Source organism: Doryrhamphus excisus, linkage group LG18, assembly GCF_037039965.1.
Source record: "Doryrhamphus excisus strain RoL-2023G ecotype Guam linkage group LG18, RoL_Dexc_Guam_v1.1, whole genome shotgun sequence".
NCBI classification, from domain to species: Eukaryota; Metazoa; Chordata; class Actinopteri; order Syngnathiformes; family Syngnathidae; genus Doryrhamphus; species Doryrhamphus excisus.
This window is the reverse complement of record NC_136374.1, coordinates 10,494,597-10,515,481: the sequence shown is the minus strand read 5'-3', so window position 1 is coordinate 10,515,481 and position 20,885 is coordinate 10,494,597. Positions and strand designations below refer to the sequence as shown.

Sequence of the window (20,885 nt, the reverse complement as noted above, 5' to 3'; positions counted from 1 at the left end):
GTTGAGAGGTCTAGAGTTACAGTCAGTGTTGAAAAAAAATGTTATTCATAATAAATATTGGTGAATACCTACATATTTTACGATTTAAAATGCATTAAATAAGCGCGTCTTGGAATGTAATGCTGTCATTTTGCACATAATATCATAGAAAACACTTTTAATGTACAACATATTAATTGGAATGTGGGAGTACCAAAGAGTACCAAACTCCACACAGAGATGCCCGAGCGGGGAATCGAACCCGGGTCTCCTAGCCTGCACTACCACCATGAAGCCACATATTAATCAAACTTAGTTATTTGTTCATATGAAACATAAAGAACTTTGTGCTATGTCTCCTTTCTTCTTCACTGTCCACTACTTGCAATGTGCAGGGGTGTTTAAATGAGGTGTTCAGGCACATTACGTAACTCTCAGTTCATTAATTCATTCATTTTCTACCGCTTTTCCTCACGAGGGTGCTGGAGCCTATCCCAGCTGTCTTCGGGCGAGAGGCGGGGTACACCCTGGACTGGTCGCCAGCCAATCACAGGGCACATATAGACAAACAACCATTCACACTCACATTCATACCTATGGACAATTTGGAGTCGCTAATTAACCTAGCTTGGAATGTTTTGGAATGTGGGAGGAAACCGGAGTACCACGCATGCACGAGGAGAACATGCAAACTCCACACAGAAATAGCCGAGGGTGGAATTGAACCCCGGTCTCCTAGCTGTGAGGTCTACACGCTAACCACTCCACACCGTGCAGCCCGGAAAGAAATATGTGTTGATGTATTACTGTGGCACGCCTTAAGAAGCATTTTGACCACAAACCCATAGGGGGCGCCATAAGTGTCATTTACTGCCATGCAGGTCTTACCTCTACGGAGTACTTTCCCCGTAGACGCTCGGCCTCACATACTTTGTCACACCCTCTCAGCTTCCTCTCTCGCTCCAACTCCCTCTTGAGGCGTCCGCTAGCCTCCTCCGCCTCCCTCATCTTCCTCTCCCAGTCCACGCGAAGGCGTTCTATCTCCTTGCGCAGGTTTCGCTTAGCCTCCACGGCCTCACGCAGGCGGCCTTTCTTGGCCACTTTCACAAACTCCAACTCCTACACAAAAGAATCCAATTTAGCTGTCTAGTTTTTCACGCAAAATGAATAAAAATGTCGGTTTGTGTACCTGTTGAAGGCTGCGTTTGGCTTGCATGGCGGCCGCCAGCTTCTCCTCCTGCTTCAGTCTCATCTTCACCACCTCCTGCAGGAATTTTTCTCGGGACTCTTTGGTGTCCAGCCCGGCATAGAGCGTCTGTCTCAGGGCGTCAATCTCGGGGCAAGCGGATCCTGACAACCAGGCCACTCCCTCCTGGGGCTGGAGTGTCAGCGTCTGGGGGACGCTGCTGCAGGCTGAGGGGGGTGAAGCCAGCGAGGATGCTGCTACTGGACCTGCACAAAAAACTACTTTTTACTATTTAAGTACTACTACTACTACTACTACTACTACTAATGTCCTGCACTCAATCACCCTGACAACACTTGCAATGGGAATTTTCCAGAATGAATTCAATAGTTACAGTACATAATCAAATACATATTTGTTTTATTGCATTAAAAAAATTACCATGCACACCTGGCTAATGTAATGTTATATAATAATATAACTAAACATGAATACAATGTAAATATATACAGTATATCTGAAGATAAAACCCTTTTTTAAGTAAATTAAAAACCTAATAATCTAAATATTTCAAATAAAAGTATACATTTGTAAACTTTAATGTATATGATGATGATTATTATTATTTATTATAGATAGACAGACTTCCTTTATTATCTATCTATCATCTATATAAATAATCTATCTATCTTTCTATCTATCTATCTTTATAAATAATAAAGGAAGTCTATCTATCTATCTATCTATCTATCTTTCTATCTATCTTTATAAATAATAAAGGAAGTCTATCTATCTATCTATCTATCTATCTATCTATCTATCTATCTATCTATCTATCTATCTATCTATCTATATAAATAATAAAGGAAGTCTATCTATCTATCTATCTATCTATCTATCTATCTATCTATCTGTATAAATAATAAAGGAAGTCTATCTATCTATCTATCTATCTATCTATCTATCTATCTATCTATCTATCTATCTATCTATCTATCTATCTATCTATCTATCTATCTATCTATCTATCTATCTATCTATCTATCTAAATAATAAAGGAAGTCTATCTATCTAGCTATCTATCTATCTATCTATCTATCTATCTATCTATCTATCTATCTATCTATCTATCTATCTATCTATCTATCTATCTATCTATCTATCTATCTATCTAAATAATAAAGGAAGTCTATCTATCTATCTATCTATCTATCTATCTATCTATCTATCTATCTATCTATCTATCTATCTATCTATCTATCTATCTATCTATCTATCTATCTATCTATCTATCTATCTATATAAATAATAAAGGAAGTCTATCTATCTATCTATCTATCTATCTATCTATCTATCTATCTATCTATCTATCTATCTATCTATCTATCTATCTATCTATCTATATAAATAATAAAGGAAGTCTATCTATCTATCTATCTATCTATCTATCTATCTATCTATCTATCTATCTATCTATCTATCTATCTATCTATCTATATAAATAATAAAGGAAGTCTATCTATCTATCTATCTATCTATCTATCTATCTATCTATCTATCTATCTATCTATCTATCTATCTATCTATCTATCTATCTATCTATCTATCTATCTATCTATCTATCTATCTATCTATCTATCTATCTATCTATCTATCTATCTATCTATCTATCTATCTATATAAATAATAAAGGAAGTCTATCTATCTATCTATCTATCTATCTATCTATCTATCTATCTATCTATCTATCTATCTATCTATCTATCTATCTATCTATCTATCTATCTATCTATCTATCTATCTATCTATCTATCTATCTATATAAATAATAAAGGAAGTCTATCTATCTATCTATCTATCTATCTATCTATCTATCTATCTATCTATCTATCTATCTATCTATCTATCTATCTATCTATCTATCTATCTATCTATCTATCTATCTATCTATCTATCTATCTATCTATCTATCTATCTATCTATCTATCTATCTATCTATCTAAATAATAAAGGAAGTCTATCTATCTATCTATCTATCTATCTATCTATCTATCTATCTATCTATCTATCTATCTATCTATCTATCTATCTATCTATCTATCTATCTATCTATCTATCTATCTATCTATCTATCTATCTATCTATCTATCTATCTATCTATCTATCTATCTATCTATCTATCTATCTATCTATATAAATAATAAAGGAAGTCTATCTATCTATCTATCTATCTATCTATCTATCTATCTATCTATCTATCTATCTATCTATCTATCTATCTATCTATCTATCTATCTATCTATCTATCTATCTATATATGAAAAATACTACTAATAATAAATAAAAACACAAATATTGCAATAAAATAATATAGCAATAACTTCCACATGTTATAATAAAATTACTAATTACATGAAATCATAAATCTAGAAAAAAATTATGAAAATTGGTGGGAAAAAAATCCCCCCAAATCTGTAACAGCTCTGTAACTGTCTACTTCTGAACACTAGATGTCGCCATTGCACAGCGATGGTTGTATTCAGCTTCTGTGCCCCTCATTGACAGTTTATCAGCATGTCTCCTCCGGATTAAAGTTCAAGTAGTTCACAGGCCACATGATGAAATCCACTCACCATCATCACAGTCATCCACATCAATCTCCCCATCCGTGTCCATGTCGTCCAGGAGGGACTGCTTGGCTGCGAGTGTCATGTCTCCATTGTGCTGCCCTGGTTGGATGGCTTTGGCCCCCCTACCGGGAGCGTGGCTGTCCCCAGGATGTCCCAGAGGAACCGGGGCCTCCTTGCACTTTAAGTTGGACCTGCATAGAAAAAAAAGGTCCGTTGGTGTTGTCATTTATTTTATAGGAGACGATCCTGAACACTTACCTCTCCTGCTCATTCTGAGAGGCTGCTTTAGGAGACCAGGGTCGGAAAGCGGATGGTCTTTGCTTGAGCTGGACTTGTTTCAGATCCTAGAAGAGCAGAAAAAAAGTCATGTGATCATGAAGAAGCATCAAAACATTGCAAGGTCCGTGACTGACACACTCAAAGAAGCAATCGCATTGACTAGCATTGATCGGCTATTAAGAATAATGACAACACAACAGCTCGGGCGTCATGACACACAAACCTTGTGTGTGGACAATGACTGCAGCCACTCGGGTTTGCGCTCGCTGTCAGCTGACGGAGACGCCGATTTGTCCACTTTGGGCCTCTTGGCTGTGACGGGGCTCGGCGACTGTGGAGAGATGATGATTTAAGATTTAATGGTAGTGATCATGACAAAAAAAAGACACATGTTTCTTTGTCTTTTGGACATTCCCATCACAGCGAGTCCATGGTATGAGTGATGATTTGGCTTAGCTTTTACACTGCCTGCAAGCCGCCCACTTGGGACGGCCACCCAATGGGTGGGCATGTATCGTTACACCACCAGAACACATGTGAGCATACAACATACTGATTCAGGTAATAGTAACATAGAAATGAACTTGTGTTGTCCTAGCATTTATGCACAGGAGGGGAAAGTGGTCGCTGCCTCACAACCAGGAGACCCTGGGTTCAAATCTTGACTCTGTCGCCAAAGTGTTTGCTCATGTGGAGTTAACTTGGTTTTCTTGCTCTTTGCCATATAACATGTAATGCCCTTAACCAAATATCTTTATATGTCTACACATGCTTATTTTAGTTTTTATTCATGTTCTTATATATTTTACTTGTTATGTTGTTATTTCTATATATACTTTCTATATTCTTAGTTTATATGTTTTTATTGATTGATTTGATTGACTCCAAATTGTCCATAGGTATGAATGTGAGTGTGAATGGTTGTTTGTCTATATGTGCCCTGTGATTGGCTAGCGACCAGTCCGGGGTGTACCTCGCCTTTCGCCCGAAGACAGCTGGGATAGGCTCCAGCACCCCCGCGACCCTCGTGAGGATAAGCGGTAGAAAATGAATGAATGAATGAATTTGATTGATTGATGTACCCCTTCCTGATCCTATCCATCCTGGTCACTCCCAATGAGAACCTCAGCACCCTCATCTCTGCTTCCTGTCTTTTCTTCAGTGACACCGGACCAAACAACATGGCCAGCCTCACCCCAGTTTTGTATACCTTTCCTTTCATTTTATCTACCTCTGCATGCGCTTTAAAATGTAATTAACCCATGCATGTTAGATTCAGGGAGACAGTAAATTGAATGTAAGAGTGAAAGTTTGTTGAGTCAGGCGCCCAGTCCAGGGTGTACCTCGCCTCTTGCCCGATGACTGCTGGGATAGGCTCCAGCACCCCTGCGACCCTCGTGAGGATAAGCGGTAGAAAATGAATGAGTGAATTTGATTGATTGATTGATTGATGTACTCCTTCCTGATCCTATTCATCCTGGTCACTCCCATTGAGAACCTCAGCATCCTCATCTCTTCTTCCTGTCTTTTCCTCAGTGGCACCGGACCAAACAACATGGCCGGTCTCACCACAGTTTTGTATACCTTTCCTTTCATTTTATCTACCTCTGCATGCGCTTTAAAATGTAATTAACCCATGCATGTTAGATTCAGGGAGACAGTAAATTGAATGTAAGAGTGAAAGTTTGTTGAGTCAGGCGCCCAGTCCAGGGTGTACCTCGCCTCTTGCTCGATGACTGCTGGGATAGGCTCCAGCACCCCTGCGACCCTCGTGAGGATAAGCGGTAGAAAATGAATGAATGAATTTGATTGATTGATTGATTGATGTACTCCTTCCTGATCCTATTCATCCTGGTCACTCCCATTGAGAACCTCAGCATCCTCATCTCTTCTTCCTGTCTTTTCCTCAGTGGCACCGGACCAAACAACATGGCCGGTCTCACCACAGTTTTGTATACCTTTCCTTTCATTTTAGCTACCTCTGCATGCGCTTTAAAATGTAATTAACCCATGCATGTTAGATTCAGGGAGACAGTAAATTGAATGTAAGAGTGAAAGTTTGTTGAGTCCAGGGTGTACCCCACTTCTCACGTCAAAGCTAGCTGGCATAGGCTCCGGCTCACCATGATAAGTGGTGGAAAATGAATGAATGAGTGTCGAGACTTGCCTCCCTTCTGGCAAGTCTCCGTGACGTATGACAGTTACCACTTGAGGCTTGTTTTGAAGGTGAAGGTAAGGTTAACTTTAAGCACCTCCAGGAAATGAATGCAAGTCAATGTAACGTCCTTTGAAAGAGTGGAAAATGACAGTGTGTGTGTGTGTGTGTGTGTGTTAGCCTGGATGGCAGCCAGCGGGGCTTCACTCCTCCCTTTCAGAGGCGCCGTCAGGTGGAGCACATCCACTCTCTTAACCGCAAAAGTGCTAGGCACGGCGGGGCGGCTGGCAAGCGAGCCCAATTAAAGTCATTGCGCTACGCCCTGACACACGAGCTGCAATGTCCTTAAATGCTTTGCAAAAGGCAAATGCATGGTGTTGCTGGAAGGTGTGTGTGTGAGCAGAGCGGAGATATGGAGAACTTCCTCCACCCTCAGGTCTGCACTTGTCACACACGAGGATACGCTCACCCCGCCAGACGTGGAGGCCGGTACAGGCCTGCTGCCGTCTTACTCACGACTATGACATTCATGCCTCCGGCTAACAACAGCAAGCACTCCAGTCTCTTCAATGCAACACCCCCGATCCTCTTCTCTTCCATCCCCGCAAAATCACAATGAAGACCGTTTTGCACTAAGACACAACCTTGGCTCTTCGTCCATCACAGCTTTTCTGTATTCATCTATGAGTGCGTTTGTGTGAGATAGCTTGGTGCGAGTGTCGACATGCATATGTGTGTGTAGGAGTGTGTGCATCTGTGTGTGTCTGGAAGGTGTTAGTCGGGTCTGGCACGACATACCTGAAGGAACCATGATGCACTTTACTTGAAAATAGTCACATATATTAATGCCATGTCCAAAATAGAATAATTAGAATATAATATGCAAGAATAGCTGCAAGTGGTTACCGTGCAGACCTCACAGCTAGGAGACCCGAGTTCAATCCCACCCATCCACCCATTTCTGTTTGGAGTTTGCATGTTCTCCCCGTGCATGCGTGGGTTTTCTCCAGAGACTCCAGTTTCTTCCCACTTCCCACTTCCCACATTCGAAAAAAAACATGCTAGGTTAATTGGCGACTCCAAATTGTCCATAGGTATGAATGTGAGTGTGAATGGTTGTTTGTCTATATGTGCCCTGTGATTGGCTGGCGACCAGTCTGGGGCGCCTGAAGACAGCTGGGATAGGCTCCAGCACTCCCGTGACCCTTGTGAGGATAAGCGGTAGAAAATGAATTAATGACTATAACTACTATAACATAATATAACATAACATAACATAACATAACATAACATAACATAACATAACATAACATAACATAACATAACATAACATAACATAACATAACATAACATAACATAACATAACATAACATAATATAATATAATATAATATAATATAATAAGCGGTATACAACATGGATGAATGGATCATTAATAAAATAAAGGCTATGTAATGTGATTTTACATTAGAATTGATATTGTTGACACTTGCTTTGGAAATGTAGATATGTTATATGTTATATAATATGTTACTATGTTATGTTTATTTATATATATACGTATATATATACGTAAAATCTACGCAAAAATCTCCTGCAAGGAGAAATATGATCTCAGGAGGAGAAATATGATCTCAGGGAAGAACTAAATTTGAAACACTTATATGCTAGGACTACGTTAAAAAGCCATAGCATTTCAGTATGTGGAATCAAACTATGGAATGGATTGAGTAAGACCCTCAAACAATGCACAACGATGAGCCAATTCAAGAAACAATACAAGCAGTTGATGTTTGCTAAATACAAGGATGAAGAGTCTTGAACCAGTCATGATGTGCTATACATATCACTATATTGACACTTACTATGGTACCCATTATGTATGCTCATATCACCTCGTACTTTGGTACAGGACAAAAAAAACCCAAAAAACCCTAAATTATATTAGGAAAGCAGGAAGTGAACAAATGTCAGTTACTGATTGTAAAAGTACCAGATGGAGGGGTAGGATTTAATAAGCTTTGCTTCTTCCTACTTCTTTTGGACATGTGGAACTGTGAACTGATTATGTGATGCATTCAATTGTTATCTGATGCATGTTCAAATGAAATAAAACCATTGCCATTGCCAAAATAATAACAATAACAGCATTTTTAAAAAAGGCTAAAAGTTAAAAAGTGACTCCAAAGTTCTGCTAAAAATAAGTAGGAGTATCGTATTGTCATTCTTGCTTGCTTTTTTTTGCATATGGTGAGTAGGACGTGTTTGTCTGGACACTCCCCTCCTGTCTCCCTGACTCATAAATGAATGTCTCCTCTACCTGTCTAACCAGTAACCACTTTACATACACACCCACCACACACACACACACACACACACACACACACAGTGTTTAGTTTAGCTTCTGTGTACGCAGCAATGACCCTGTGTCACCTGCCCATAAGAAGTTCTGCACTGCTTGCTTGTCGTGTACTTTCTTACCCCAAGTTGTGGTTTTTTTTTTTGCATCTCCAGGAAGGTTTGGGGACGCTAGACATAATAGAGGCGGAAAGCAGACACTCCCCAGACACCACAAGGGAGCTGCTAAATGTGACCTCACACGAGAGCGGCCGCACGGGAGGGGTGTGGGTGTGGGGGGGGGGGGGGGGGGGGGGAGTCATAACATCCTATACTGCAGCTAAATGACCCCCTTTCAAAAAAACTCCAACCCTCTTCATCAGACTTCTTCCCCCTGTGGGAACATGAGTGGGAGGGAAGGCGAGCGGGAAGAAGCACTGAGCTGCAGGAATGTTGACTTGAAGGCCAAGTCCAGCCTCCTTGAAGACGGCCATTCAAGCCTTTGCCTTTTTCTACTTGCTATTGTGTGATATTTCTTCAAAGCTAACCTGCAAGCTAAACAGGCTTTAATAGCCTGGCGGCCCGGGCAAGAGCAGACGTGCTTTATTATTTGTTTTGTTAATTACAGACTAAGCTACTGAACTATGCAGAAGACGGCGTATACAGTGAAGAAAATAAGTATTTGAACACCCTGCTATTTTGCTATTTCTCCCACTTAGAAATCATGGAGGGGTCTGAAATTTTCATCGTAGGTGCATGTCCACTGTGAGAGAGATAAACTAAAAAGAAAAATCCAGAAATCACAATGCATGATTTTTTAACAATTTATTTGTGTGATACAGCTGCAAATAAGTATTTGAACACCTGTGTATCATCTAGAATTCTGACCCTGAAAGACCTGTTAGTCTGCCCATTAGAAGTCCACCTGCACTCCATGTATCATCCTGAATCAGATGCACCTGTTTGAGGTCGTTAGCTGCATAAAGACACCTGTCCACCCCATACAATCAGTAAGACTTTAACTTGTAACATGGCGAAGACCAAAGAGCTGTCCAAAGACACCAGAGACAAAATTGTACACCTCCACAAGGCTGGAAAGGGCTACGGAGCAATTACCAAGCAGCTTGGTGAAAAAAGGTCCACTGTTGGAGCTATCATTAGAAAATGGAAGAAGCTAAACATGACGGTCAATCTCAATCGGAGTGGAGCCCCATGCAAGATATCACCTCGTGGGGTCTCAATGATTCTAAGAAAGGTGAGGAATCAGCCCAGAACTACACGACAGGACTTGGTCAATGACCTGAAAAGAGCTGGGACCACCGTTTCCAAGGTTACTGTAGGTAATACACTAAGACGTCATGATGTGAAATCATGCATGGCACGAAAGGTTCCCCTGCTTAAACCAGCACATGTCAAGGCCCGTCTTAAGTTTGCATATGACCATTTGGATGATACAGAGGAGTCATGGGAGAAAGTTTTATGGTCAGATGAGACCAAAATAGAACTTTTTGGTCATAATTCCAATAAGCGTGTTTGGAGGAAGAAGAATGAAGAGTACAATCCGAAGAACACCATCCCTACTGTGAAGCATGGGGGTGGTAGCATCATGCTTTGGGGGTGTTTTTCTGCACATGGGACAGGACGAGTGCACTGCATTAAAGAGAGGATGACTGGGGCCGTGTATTGTGAGATTTTGGGGAACAACCTCCTTCCCTCTGTCAGAGCATTGAAGATGGGTCGTGGCTGGGTCTTCCAACACGACAACGACCCGAAGCACACAGCCAGGAAAACCAAGGAGTGGCTCCGTAAGAAGCATATCAAGGTTCTAGCATGGCCCAGCCAGTCTCCAGACCTGAACCCAATCGAAAATCTTTGGAGGGAGCTCAAACTCCGTGTTTCTCAGCGACAGCCCAGAAACCTGACTGATCTAGAGAAGATCTGTGTGGAGGAGTGGGCCAAGATCCCTCCTGCAGTGTGTGCAAACCTGGTGAAAAACTACAGGAAACGTTTGACCTCTGTAATAGCAAACAAAGGCTACTGTACCAAATATTAACATTCATTTTCTCAGGTGTTCAAATACTTATTTGCAGCTGTATCACACAAATAAATTGTTAAAAAATCATGCATTGTGATTTCTGGATTTTTCTTTTTAGTTTATCTCTCTCACAGTGGACATGCACCTACGATGAAAATTTCAGACCCCTCCATGATTTCTAAGTGGGAGAAATAGCAAAATAGCAGGGTGTTCAAATACTTATTTTCTTCACTGTAAGTCATTGGTTGATATTGTGCTAACTGGAGCATGACATGGAGCTTCAGTAAGTCACTCTTATCTGCACATATGGACCGTGGATGTGACTAACGAGCTTCAACGCTAAATCGAAAGGGTGTGTACACATGTGTCAGGTTTGCTTTAGTTAAAGCAGGGGTCAACAAACCTTTTAATTTGCACTAAAGGTGACTGTTGGAATGATTAGATTAGATTCAGCTACAAAAGCCTCCCCTTCTCTCTTCAATTGCCATCATTTGACATTTTTTTGTATAGCAGAATATAAAAATGTTTGGTTTGGAATGTTGGAATTATGTCACTAAAGCTACCCAATTTAGTAATTACTTTATGAATATGTTTTTTCTTTGGTCACATGACTAAACACAAAAAGTAAAATTTTTGCCTAGCAGTACCATCACTCCCCTCAGGAGGCAACAGTGAGTCACATCGGTTGACTGTAGACATCATCACACTGCCATATGTGGCCGTCATGTCAGTGTTACCACATGCTAAGAAAATTGAACAAATTTGAGGAAATTCAACCTATTAACACTCCAAAATATAATTAACTAATTCGCTAGCAAAGACTTATGTATTTACAGATATTTTTTAACCCAACCGCTCGCTCTCAAAGGATGTATTTTTACGTTTTTTATGTAGGCATAAAGAGGTGATGAAGCAGAAAAAGAGACAACATTTGGTAAAGTTTTAGGCCGGTAAAAAGGTGGCAGAAGTGCCTTTTATAAGAACTCTGCCTGCAACTTTCCCATAGTAAAATACATAGTAAACCAGGAAGTGAAAATGCATGGTGAATGCATTCACACGTGTGCACACGCACAGTTCCGTTTCAAATGTTCATTCATTTATTAATTTTCTACCACTTATCCTCGCAGGGGGTGCTGGAGCCTATTCCAGCTGTCTTCGGGCGAGAGACGGAGTACACAGTATACAGCCAATCACAGGGCACATATAGACAAACAACCATTCACACTCACATTCATACCTATGGACAATTTGGAGTCGCCAATTAACCTAGCATGTTTTTGGAATGTGGGAGGAAACCGGAGTACCCGGAGAAAACCCACGCATGCACGTGGAGAACATGCAAACTCCACACAGAGATGGCCGAGGGTGGGATTGAACTCGGGTCTCCTAGCTGTGAGGTCTGCACGCTAACCACTTGACCGCCGTGCAGCCTGTTTCAAATAGTTAATGGTGTTATATTTTAAAATAGGTATTATTTTGATGTAAAACAACTGCTTTTTTGTGTTGTTTATGTTGTGGCAGGGCTGCACAGTGTTTGAGTGGTTAGTGCGCAGGCCACACAGCTTGGAGATCCGAGTTCGATTTCACCCTCGGGTATCTCTGCGTGGAGTTTGCATGTTCTCCCCTTCAAAAAAGCCCAATGCTCCCCCTCCCCCAGCATGGTGAGACAGAAATAGTGAACGGAACTTCCTGGGAGGGGGGGGGTCCATTATGCTTTGTAGCTACACGATGATAGCCTTGCTTTAATAAGAAAATGCACAGCAATGAGAAGACACAACAGTTTCAGATGACGGCTTCTTTTCCTCTCTTAAACCCCCCCGCCATGTAATCCCTCGGCTCGACATGTGCTTAGTGGGGCGCTGTCGCCCTCAAGGCCACACCAACTGGGCACCGTGTGGCGTAATTGGATCCCTGCGCTTTTTGGTGCACCCTGTTACAACTTTCACCCATTCCTCCCTCCCGGTCACCTTGCAACAGCTGGGTTCGGGGGGGAAAGGGGGGCTGGGGGGGTTGGGTGGGGGGTGTCTACCCAACATATCCCTGAAACTCCATCCATAACATCATGCTCCAATTTCCCCTCTCTTAAGCGTATTCATCAGCAAACGCCAGCGCTTCTACTTTTAGGGCGGCTGTGTTTGTGTAGCTGCACTGAGCCATGACAGCGCCGACAAGCAAAGGCGGCCTCGGGGGCTCGACATCAGGTCGGCATTACGGGCCAAGCTTATTGGATTGTCCTAATTGTCTTTGGGATTGAGACTTGATGAGATCCCAGGCTGGGCGGCCAGCATGAAGCGCTGCTCCTAAAAAAAGGTGCAACAGGGCCTGACGACAGACACAAACACTGGTGACATGTTTCTACACAGGAAGTACTATGTTAACACTAGCCGAAGATCCTCTAGTATATGACAGGAGCGCTTTGCTGTTTATATGAACCTACTGCAAAAATGCTATATATACAGTATATACACATACACATGTACTGTATGTATGACAAGAACTGTTTTTAGGGATCAAAGATCATTTATATGACAAGAGTGCTCTGCTGTTTTTAAGGACCTGCTGCAAAAATCCTAGTCAAAGATCATATATGGTACTATATATAGAATATGACAGGAGAGCTATGTTCTTTTTAAGGATCAACGGCAAAAATGCTATTCAAAGATCATTTATATGACAAGAGTGCTCTGCTGTTTTTAAGGACCTGCTGCAAAAATCCTAGTCAAAGATCATATGCCGTATATATAGAATATGACAGGAGAGCTCTGCTCTTTTTAAGAATCAACTGCAAAAATGCTATTCAAAGATCATTTATTTGAAAAGAGTGCTCTGCTGTTTTTAAGCGCCAACTACAAAAATGCGTGTCAAAGATCCTCTTTATGATACAATATGACATAAGTTACCATATTAAAGGAGTGCACTGTTGTTTTTAGGCATCTGGTGTAAAAAACAAAACAAAACAACCTCATCAAAACTGCTCTATATGCTCCGCTGTTTTTAAGGATCAACTGCAAAAATGCTATTCAAAGATCATTTATATGACAAGAGTGCTCTGCTGTTTTTAAGGACTTGCTGCAAAAATCCTAGTCAAAGATCATATACTGTATATATAGAATATGACAGCAGAGCTCTGCTCTTTTTAAGGATCACCTGCAACAATCCTAATCAAAGATCATTTATATGACAAGAGTGCTCTGCTGTTTTAAAGGACTTGCTGCAAAAATCCTAGTCAAAGATCATATACAGTATATATAGAATATGACAGCAGAGCTCTGCTCTTTTTAAGGATCAACTGCAACAATCCTAATCAAAGATCATTTATATGACAAGAGTGCTCTGCTGTTTTTAAGGACCTGCTGCAAAAATCCTAGTCAAAGATCATATACGGTACTATATATAGAATATGACAGGAGAGCTATGTTCTTTTTAAGGATCAACGGCAAAAATGCTATTCAAAGATCATTTATATGACAAGAGTGCTCTGCTGTTTTTAAGGACCTGCAGCAAAAATCCTAGTCAAAGATCATATGCCGTATATATAGAATATGACAGGAGAGCTCTGCTCTTTTTAAGAATCAACTGCAAAAATGCTATTCAAAGATCATTTATTTGAAAAGAGTGCTCTGCTGTTTTTAAGCGCCAACTACAAAAATGCGTGTCAAAGATCCTCTTTATGATACAATATGACATAAGTTACCATATTAAAGGAGTGCACTGTTGTTTTTAGGCATCTGGTGTAAAAAACAAAACAAAACAAGCTCATCAAAACCGCTCTATATGTTCCGCTGTTTTTAAGGATCAACTGCAAAAATGCTATTCAAAGATCATTTATATGACAAGAGTGCTCTGCTGTTCTTAAGGACTTGCTGCAAAAATCCTAGTCAAAGATCATATACTGTATATATAGAATATGACAGCAGAGCTCTGCTCTTTTTAAGGATCATCTGCAACAATCCTAATCAAAGATCATTTATATGACAAGAGTGCTCTGCTGTTTTAAAGGACTTGCTGCAAAAATCCTAGTCAAAGATCATATACCGTATATATAGAATATGACAACAGAGCTCTGCTCTTTTTAAGGATCAACTGCAACAATCCTAATCAAAGATCATTTATATGACAAGAGTGTTCTGCTGTTTTTAAGGACCTGCTGCAAAAATCCTAGTCAAAGATCATATACGCTATATATAGAATATGACAGGAGAGCTCTGCTCTTTTTAAGAATCAACTGCAAAAATGCTATTCAAAGATCATTTATTTGACAAGAGTGTTCTGCTGTTTTTAAGGACCTGCTACAAAAATCCTAGTCAAAGATCATATGCCGTATATATAGAATATGACAGCAGAGCTCTGCTCTTTTTAAGGATCAACTGCAAAAATGCTAATCAAAGATCATTTATATGACAAGAGTGCGCTGCTGTTTTTAAATGCCAACTACAAAAATGCTTGTCAAAAATCCTCAATATGACACAATTTGACATAAGCTACCATATTAAAGGAGTGCACTGTTGTTTTTAGGCATCTGGTGTTAAAAAACAACAAAACAAGCTCATCAAAGATGCTCTATATGCTCTGTTGTTTTTAAGGATCAACTGCAATCAACTGCTAATCAAACATCCTGTATATAATACTATTAGACACAGGCTCCCCTGCTTTTTAGGGCTGCAAAAACACCCTCTCTGCAGTATTTTTTAGGAATGGAGAGTAACTTGTCCTGTTGAGTATCACTGTGTGTAAGCGAAGACAGAGAAGTCATGTTGTGGTTGTGTTCAGGTGCAGCAAGGCAAAAGCATGTCGTGTGTTTTGCTTTTCTTGCTTTTCTTTTCGAGCAGAAGATGACCTCATAGCAGGCGGAGCTCGTAAGTCATTTCAACACAGCTGACGGGCCTCCATTAAGACTTTGTAACAGATATGGATGTACTTAGGACATTATTAGCTTAGGTATGTTCACTATGGGCATCATGCTAAGTTATCTTAGGAGGAAACATGTCACACGTATTCATGGACGCAAAGTGTCAAATACTATCTGCTCTGTGTAATACATATGGAAGATACTTTGCATGAGTATGCTGGAGCCTATTACTGCTTTCTTTGGGCGAGAGGCGGGCCAGCCAATCACAGGGCACATATAGACAAACAACCATTCACACTCACATTCATACCTATGGACAATTTGGAGTCGCCAATTAACCTAGCATGTTTTTGGAATGTGGGAGGAAACCGGAGAAAACCCACATACACACGGGAAGAACATGCAAACTCCACACAGAGACACATTTATTTTGTATATTAGCTTTAGTATACAGTACATATTATGATTTAGAATATATTGTATTGCGGCGGCACGGTGGACGAGTGGTTAGCGCGCAGACCAGGGTTCAATTCCACCCTCGGCCGTCTCTGTGTGGAGTTTGCATGTTCTCCCCGTGCATGCGTGGGTTTTCTCCGGGTACTCCGGTTTCCTCCCACATTCCAAAAACATGCTAGTTTAATTGGCGACTCCAAATTGTCCATAGGTATGAATGTGAGTGTGAATGGTTGTTTGTCTATATGTGCCCTGTGATTGGCTGGCGACCAGTCCAGGGTGGCTCTCGCCTGAAGACAGCTGGGATAGGCTCCAGCACCCCCCGGGACCCTCGTGAGGAAAAAGCGGTAGAAAATGAATGCATGAATATGTTGTATTGCAATACTTGTGTATACAAGTGAATCAAAACATTGTGATAATTTTATTTATTTACTGAAATACCACACACACACACACACGCAGACACACAAACGCACGCGCAGCGTTTCTGCTTCTTTTCACATTTAGCACACTTACAATGCAGGAGCAGCTGCAGCAGTGCTAACCAGAGGCCGGAGGGGATGAAGGTTGGAGAGAAAGAAATGACCTACACTCACATTATTATTTCACCTTATTCTAGTATTATTATTATTATTAATCATTATTAAGATTTATGCTTGTTTTTTATGTGCAGGTTTGTCGGTTTGGTTAGCTTGCAGGCATGATTTGATGTTATAATGAGGATTTACCAAGTAGTTGAACCAATTGCAAAGATGTTTTGCTACATTGCATGGCATCCCTGCATGCAGACTGCGATACATACAGTACATGTGCGTGCCTCCACACAAGTTGATCTCCGCTGTGCACCAGTGCCAGCGCCATCTTTGCTATGCAGGCTTAATCCCTTGGCATTACACTGACCCTCATCCTGTCCGTGCCTGCTGCTGCTGCTGCTGGTCATGCACCGCTCTACGTGTTTTTAAATGCATCTTTTGGGAGCATATTTACCGTTGATACACCGTTTATGTGATAATACACACATAAACTCTGATACATGTCGATATCTTTGTACTGAGTCATAAACAAAATTAATTATTTTGGAGTGGCTGTATATTTAATATAAATCAGGGGTCTCAAACTCAATTTACTTGGGGGCCACTGTAGCTAGGGTCTGTGCGAGACTGGGCCGCATCAGGTTTTCCAAAAAAAAAACAAAAAAAAAAAACGCATTTATTAAAAACAGAAACATCAGTAATAAATAAATATAATAATAACAATCAAACGGCAAATAATAAAAACTTAAGAAACCACATATAGTTGGTGGGTAGACAAATTATTTTTTTCAGATTAAAATGAACAAAGCATTATTAGAGCCCTGTAGACATGACAAAACACGACTATAGTCACATTTATACTCTTTTTATTTACAACATATTGCGCAACTGCAGGGTCTTGAGACACATGCTAACTCGCAAACTAGAGAGCTAGCGACCTAAACGGTAGCCTTCAAGTTATTTCCTTTAAACTTAAATAGCCAAAAACGTACCACTTCCACACAGATAGGGAGGATAACTATTAACAGTTATTTAACCTTTAACATGAACATTAATCAAACGTAATAATTTTTTCTGGGTACATGATACCATACAGCATCCATAACTAACATTAAACTTTCATATCAAGGTGGGGGCCTCAAACTAGTGTCCTGCGGGCCACATTTGGCCCGCGGGCCGCGTGTTTGAGACCCCTGATATAAATATTTAACAGGAGTGTATTGATAGCGATACCATGTTATGCCGTATCAATATTTTGTACCACCGCTAGTCCCTATAGTGTATAGCTTAGTGTCTATAGCACAAAAACATAATGATATTATCATAGTGAAGAATTAATTTGTCCAATATATAATCATGCATGCTTCAACTATAACAACTGCTTTTTAAAAATGATACTCCTTAAATAGGATATGATACTTTGCCGTATCTATATTTTATTATGACCTTAGTTGAATAATACCGTGAGACAAAAACACCTAAAAACCATGGGATATATAACAAAATATAACAATACTGTATGTATTTACGTCGTAACCCCTTTGGTGCCCTTGCATCCATCTATTTTCTAGGCTGCTAATCCTCACTAAGGATATGCTGGAGCCTATCCCATCTGACTTTGGGCAAGAGGGGTGGGAACTGTCGCCAGACAATTGCAGGGCACATATGCCAAACAATCATTCACATTCATCCCTAACCACAAATGAGTATAACGGACATTTCCAACAAAAAGAACCAGAACACGATGACGGGTTCTGTCTGCTCCCAAAATCACAATCTTCCTCTCATCTGTCTGTCTCCACACTGCAAAATACTCGTTAGTGGTACAAGCAAGTACCCCGCCTCCCCTTCCCTTCCTGTTCAAAACAAAAACATAACACACTTTGCTCTACATAGCAAGACAGCGACATCAGCGTCTGACCGGCTGAGGTTTTAATCCCGCGGATTAATACTAATGCCACGGCAAAGGAGGCCCAAAGACGATTAAAATGTCACTGGATAACCTCCCTGCAACCCAAACAGTAACAGCTCCAAACACACACGCTCATTATATCAGCAGCAGTACCGGGTACTGGTTCACACCTCCTGCGGGGTCAGACACGGTCAATAAATGGGGGCAAGAAGCAAATGGCTGAGGTACAACAGGTACAGATAGAGAATACTCAGGAAGATTTGGGAGATTGGTACATCCCGTTGTTCACCACTAGAGGCAACAGGGACCAACTCTACCATGCTTTGATAACACTTGAGCCCGCTTCGTATATTATATATAAATTTATTAATTCATTCATTTTCTAGCACTTATCCTCACAAGGGTGGCGGGGGTGCTGGAGCCTATCCCAGCTGTCTTGGGGCGAGAGGCGGGGTACACCCTGGACTGGTGGCCAGCCAATCACAAGGCACATATAGACAAACAACCATTCACACTCACATTCATACCTATGGACAATTTGGAGTCGCTAATTAACCTAGCATGTTTTTGGAATGTGGGAGGAAACTGGAGTACCCGGAGAAAACCCACGCATGCACGGGGAGAACGTGCAAACTCCACACAGAGATGGTGGAATTGAAGTTGGTTCTCCTAGCTGTGAGGTCTGCACGCTAACCACTCGACCGCCGTGCAGCCCTATATTCATTCATTTTCTACCGCTTTTTCCTCATGAGGGTCGCAGGGGTGCTGGAGCCTATCCCAGCTGTCTTTGGGTGAGAGGCGGGGTACACCCTAGACTGGTTGCCAGCCAATCACAGGGCACATATAGACAAACAACCATTCACACTCACATTCATACCTATGGACAATTTGGAGTCACCAATTAACCTAGCATGTTTTTGGAATGTGGGAGGAAACCGGAATACCCGGAGAAAACCCACGCATGCACGGGGAGAACATGCAAACTCCACACAGAGATGCCCGAGGGTGGAATTGAACTCGGTTCTCCTAGCTGTGAGGTCTGTGCGCTAACCACTCGACCACCGTGCAGCCCTACGTATATATAAATTTATAAAAATGTATGTTTTTTTTTAAAAGCAGGCCTCACTACACATCTTAAAATTAGTCAGATGCCAATCATCTGTAGGAAGTGTAAGTTTAAGCATGTTTATCTTCAGCAACTAGGCTAACCCATACACAGAAGTGCTGAGTCGTATGTCAACGTTGCCGCCATATTGGATGTGTCAAGGCTACTTATTTCCATAAAGAACCTTTCTACTACAAAACTGTTCATTTCTTAAGTTAATTCCTCTTATCTTTTATCCAATATGACGCCAACGGTGAAGTATGGCAGCAGTCTTTCTTTGTCTAATGTTAGTGTTGTAGTTCACCTAGCTATGCTAATGTAGCTAACGTCTGTGTGTTCCATTGTCGGATGTGATGTACCTTTATTGTTAAATAATAGTATAATATGTGACCTTTTCATGGAAAATACACTGAAAAGCACTTTATTGTCAGTAATAAGCGCAGTTACTTTTCTTTTATGAATCAACAGTAAACAATTGTACTGAGTAATTTGAAGTTTTCAGCACGCAAGAGCAGATCAGGAATCAGCTGAGCGGCGGTTTTGCAGCGTGGCGCTAGGTAAGCTGAGCCGCATGAGCACGTGCTGCCCCCACCCCCCTCCACTCCACCCACCCCCGGCAGTGGAGAAGAGAGGGCAGGTGGCAGGTTTATTTGGAAAGATGAAAATGGATGAATACCAGAGGTTAAGAGGTGTGACGGGGAGGGGGGGGCAGGATAGGCTTGTGGTGTGGAGAGGTCACAAGGGGCCGTAAAAAAAAAAGCCCTGAGAGGGCGAGGTGAAGTTAGGGTGAAGTTAGGGTCACTGCTCACTCAGGGTCCCATCTGATGTCATTTCACCAAGGCTGTCTTGAGAACTGCTCCCAAGCTAATTGGTTAAAGGCCAGTCGTAAATCCTTAGGAAATTTATAGACGCCATTGTGGACTGTTTTTTTGTGATGAATGCAAGCCTTCTTGGTCACCTGGTGATGTCAATGTGACCATAAAACAGTGACATGTGAAGACATAAAGCGGCTTTTGTGTGACTAGCTTTGAACTTCACTTTGCTGTAGGATCCAAAATATCATTTAGTAATATTTTATTTTTGTTATTATTAATTTTGGTATTTTTTCTTCATTTTTTAACATGTATTTTTGCCTTTAATATTCATTATTGTCCTTATTTTATAAGAAAGAATTTAAAAGTATAATTGAAAAATTCTGAAATATATATTCTCAATTTAAGTTTCGTATTCATGTATAAATATTTGTATTTATATTTTAATTTAAACAGTTTTAAGTTCATTTTTTTTATTGTTAGTGTGCTTAATGTTTATTATTCCAATATTTTAAATGTCTGTGATTGGCTGGCGACCAGTCCAGGGTGTACCCCGCCTCTCGCCCAAAGACAGCTGGGATAGGCTCCAGCACCCCGTGCAACCCTCGTGAAGAAAAGCGG

At 40.8% G+C, this 20,885-nt stretch overlaps 1 protein-coding gene across 1 annotated transcript in view; it reads right to left on the bottom strand.

Moving 5' to 3' along the window:
* The window catches only part of skib (SKI proto-oncogene b), a 54,790-nt gene that overhangs the window by 2,366 nt on the left and 31,539 nt on the right, over positions 1–20,885 (bottom strand). Inside the window, exons 2-6 of the mRNA XM_058055754.2 lie at positions 4,298–4,405; positions 4,054–4,139; positions 3,799–3,986; positions 1,169–1,431; positions 868–1,098 (exon numbers count right to left, since the gene is read on the bottom strand). Of these exons, the coding sequence (XP_057911737.2) occupies positions 868–1,098; positions 1,169–1,431; positions 3,799–3,986; positions 4,054–4,139; positions 4,298–4,405 (876 nt within the window). The remainder of the gene's footprint in view (positions 1–867; positions 1,099–1,168; positions 1,432–3,798; positions 3,987–4,053; positions 4,140–4,297; positions 4,406–20,885) is intronic.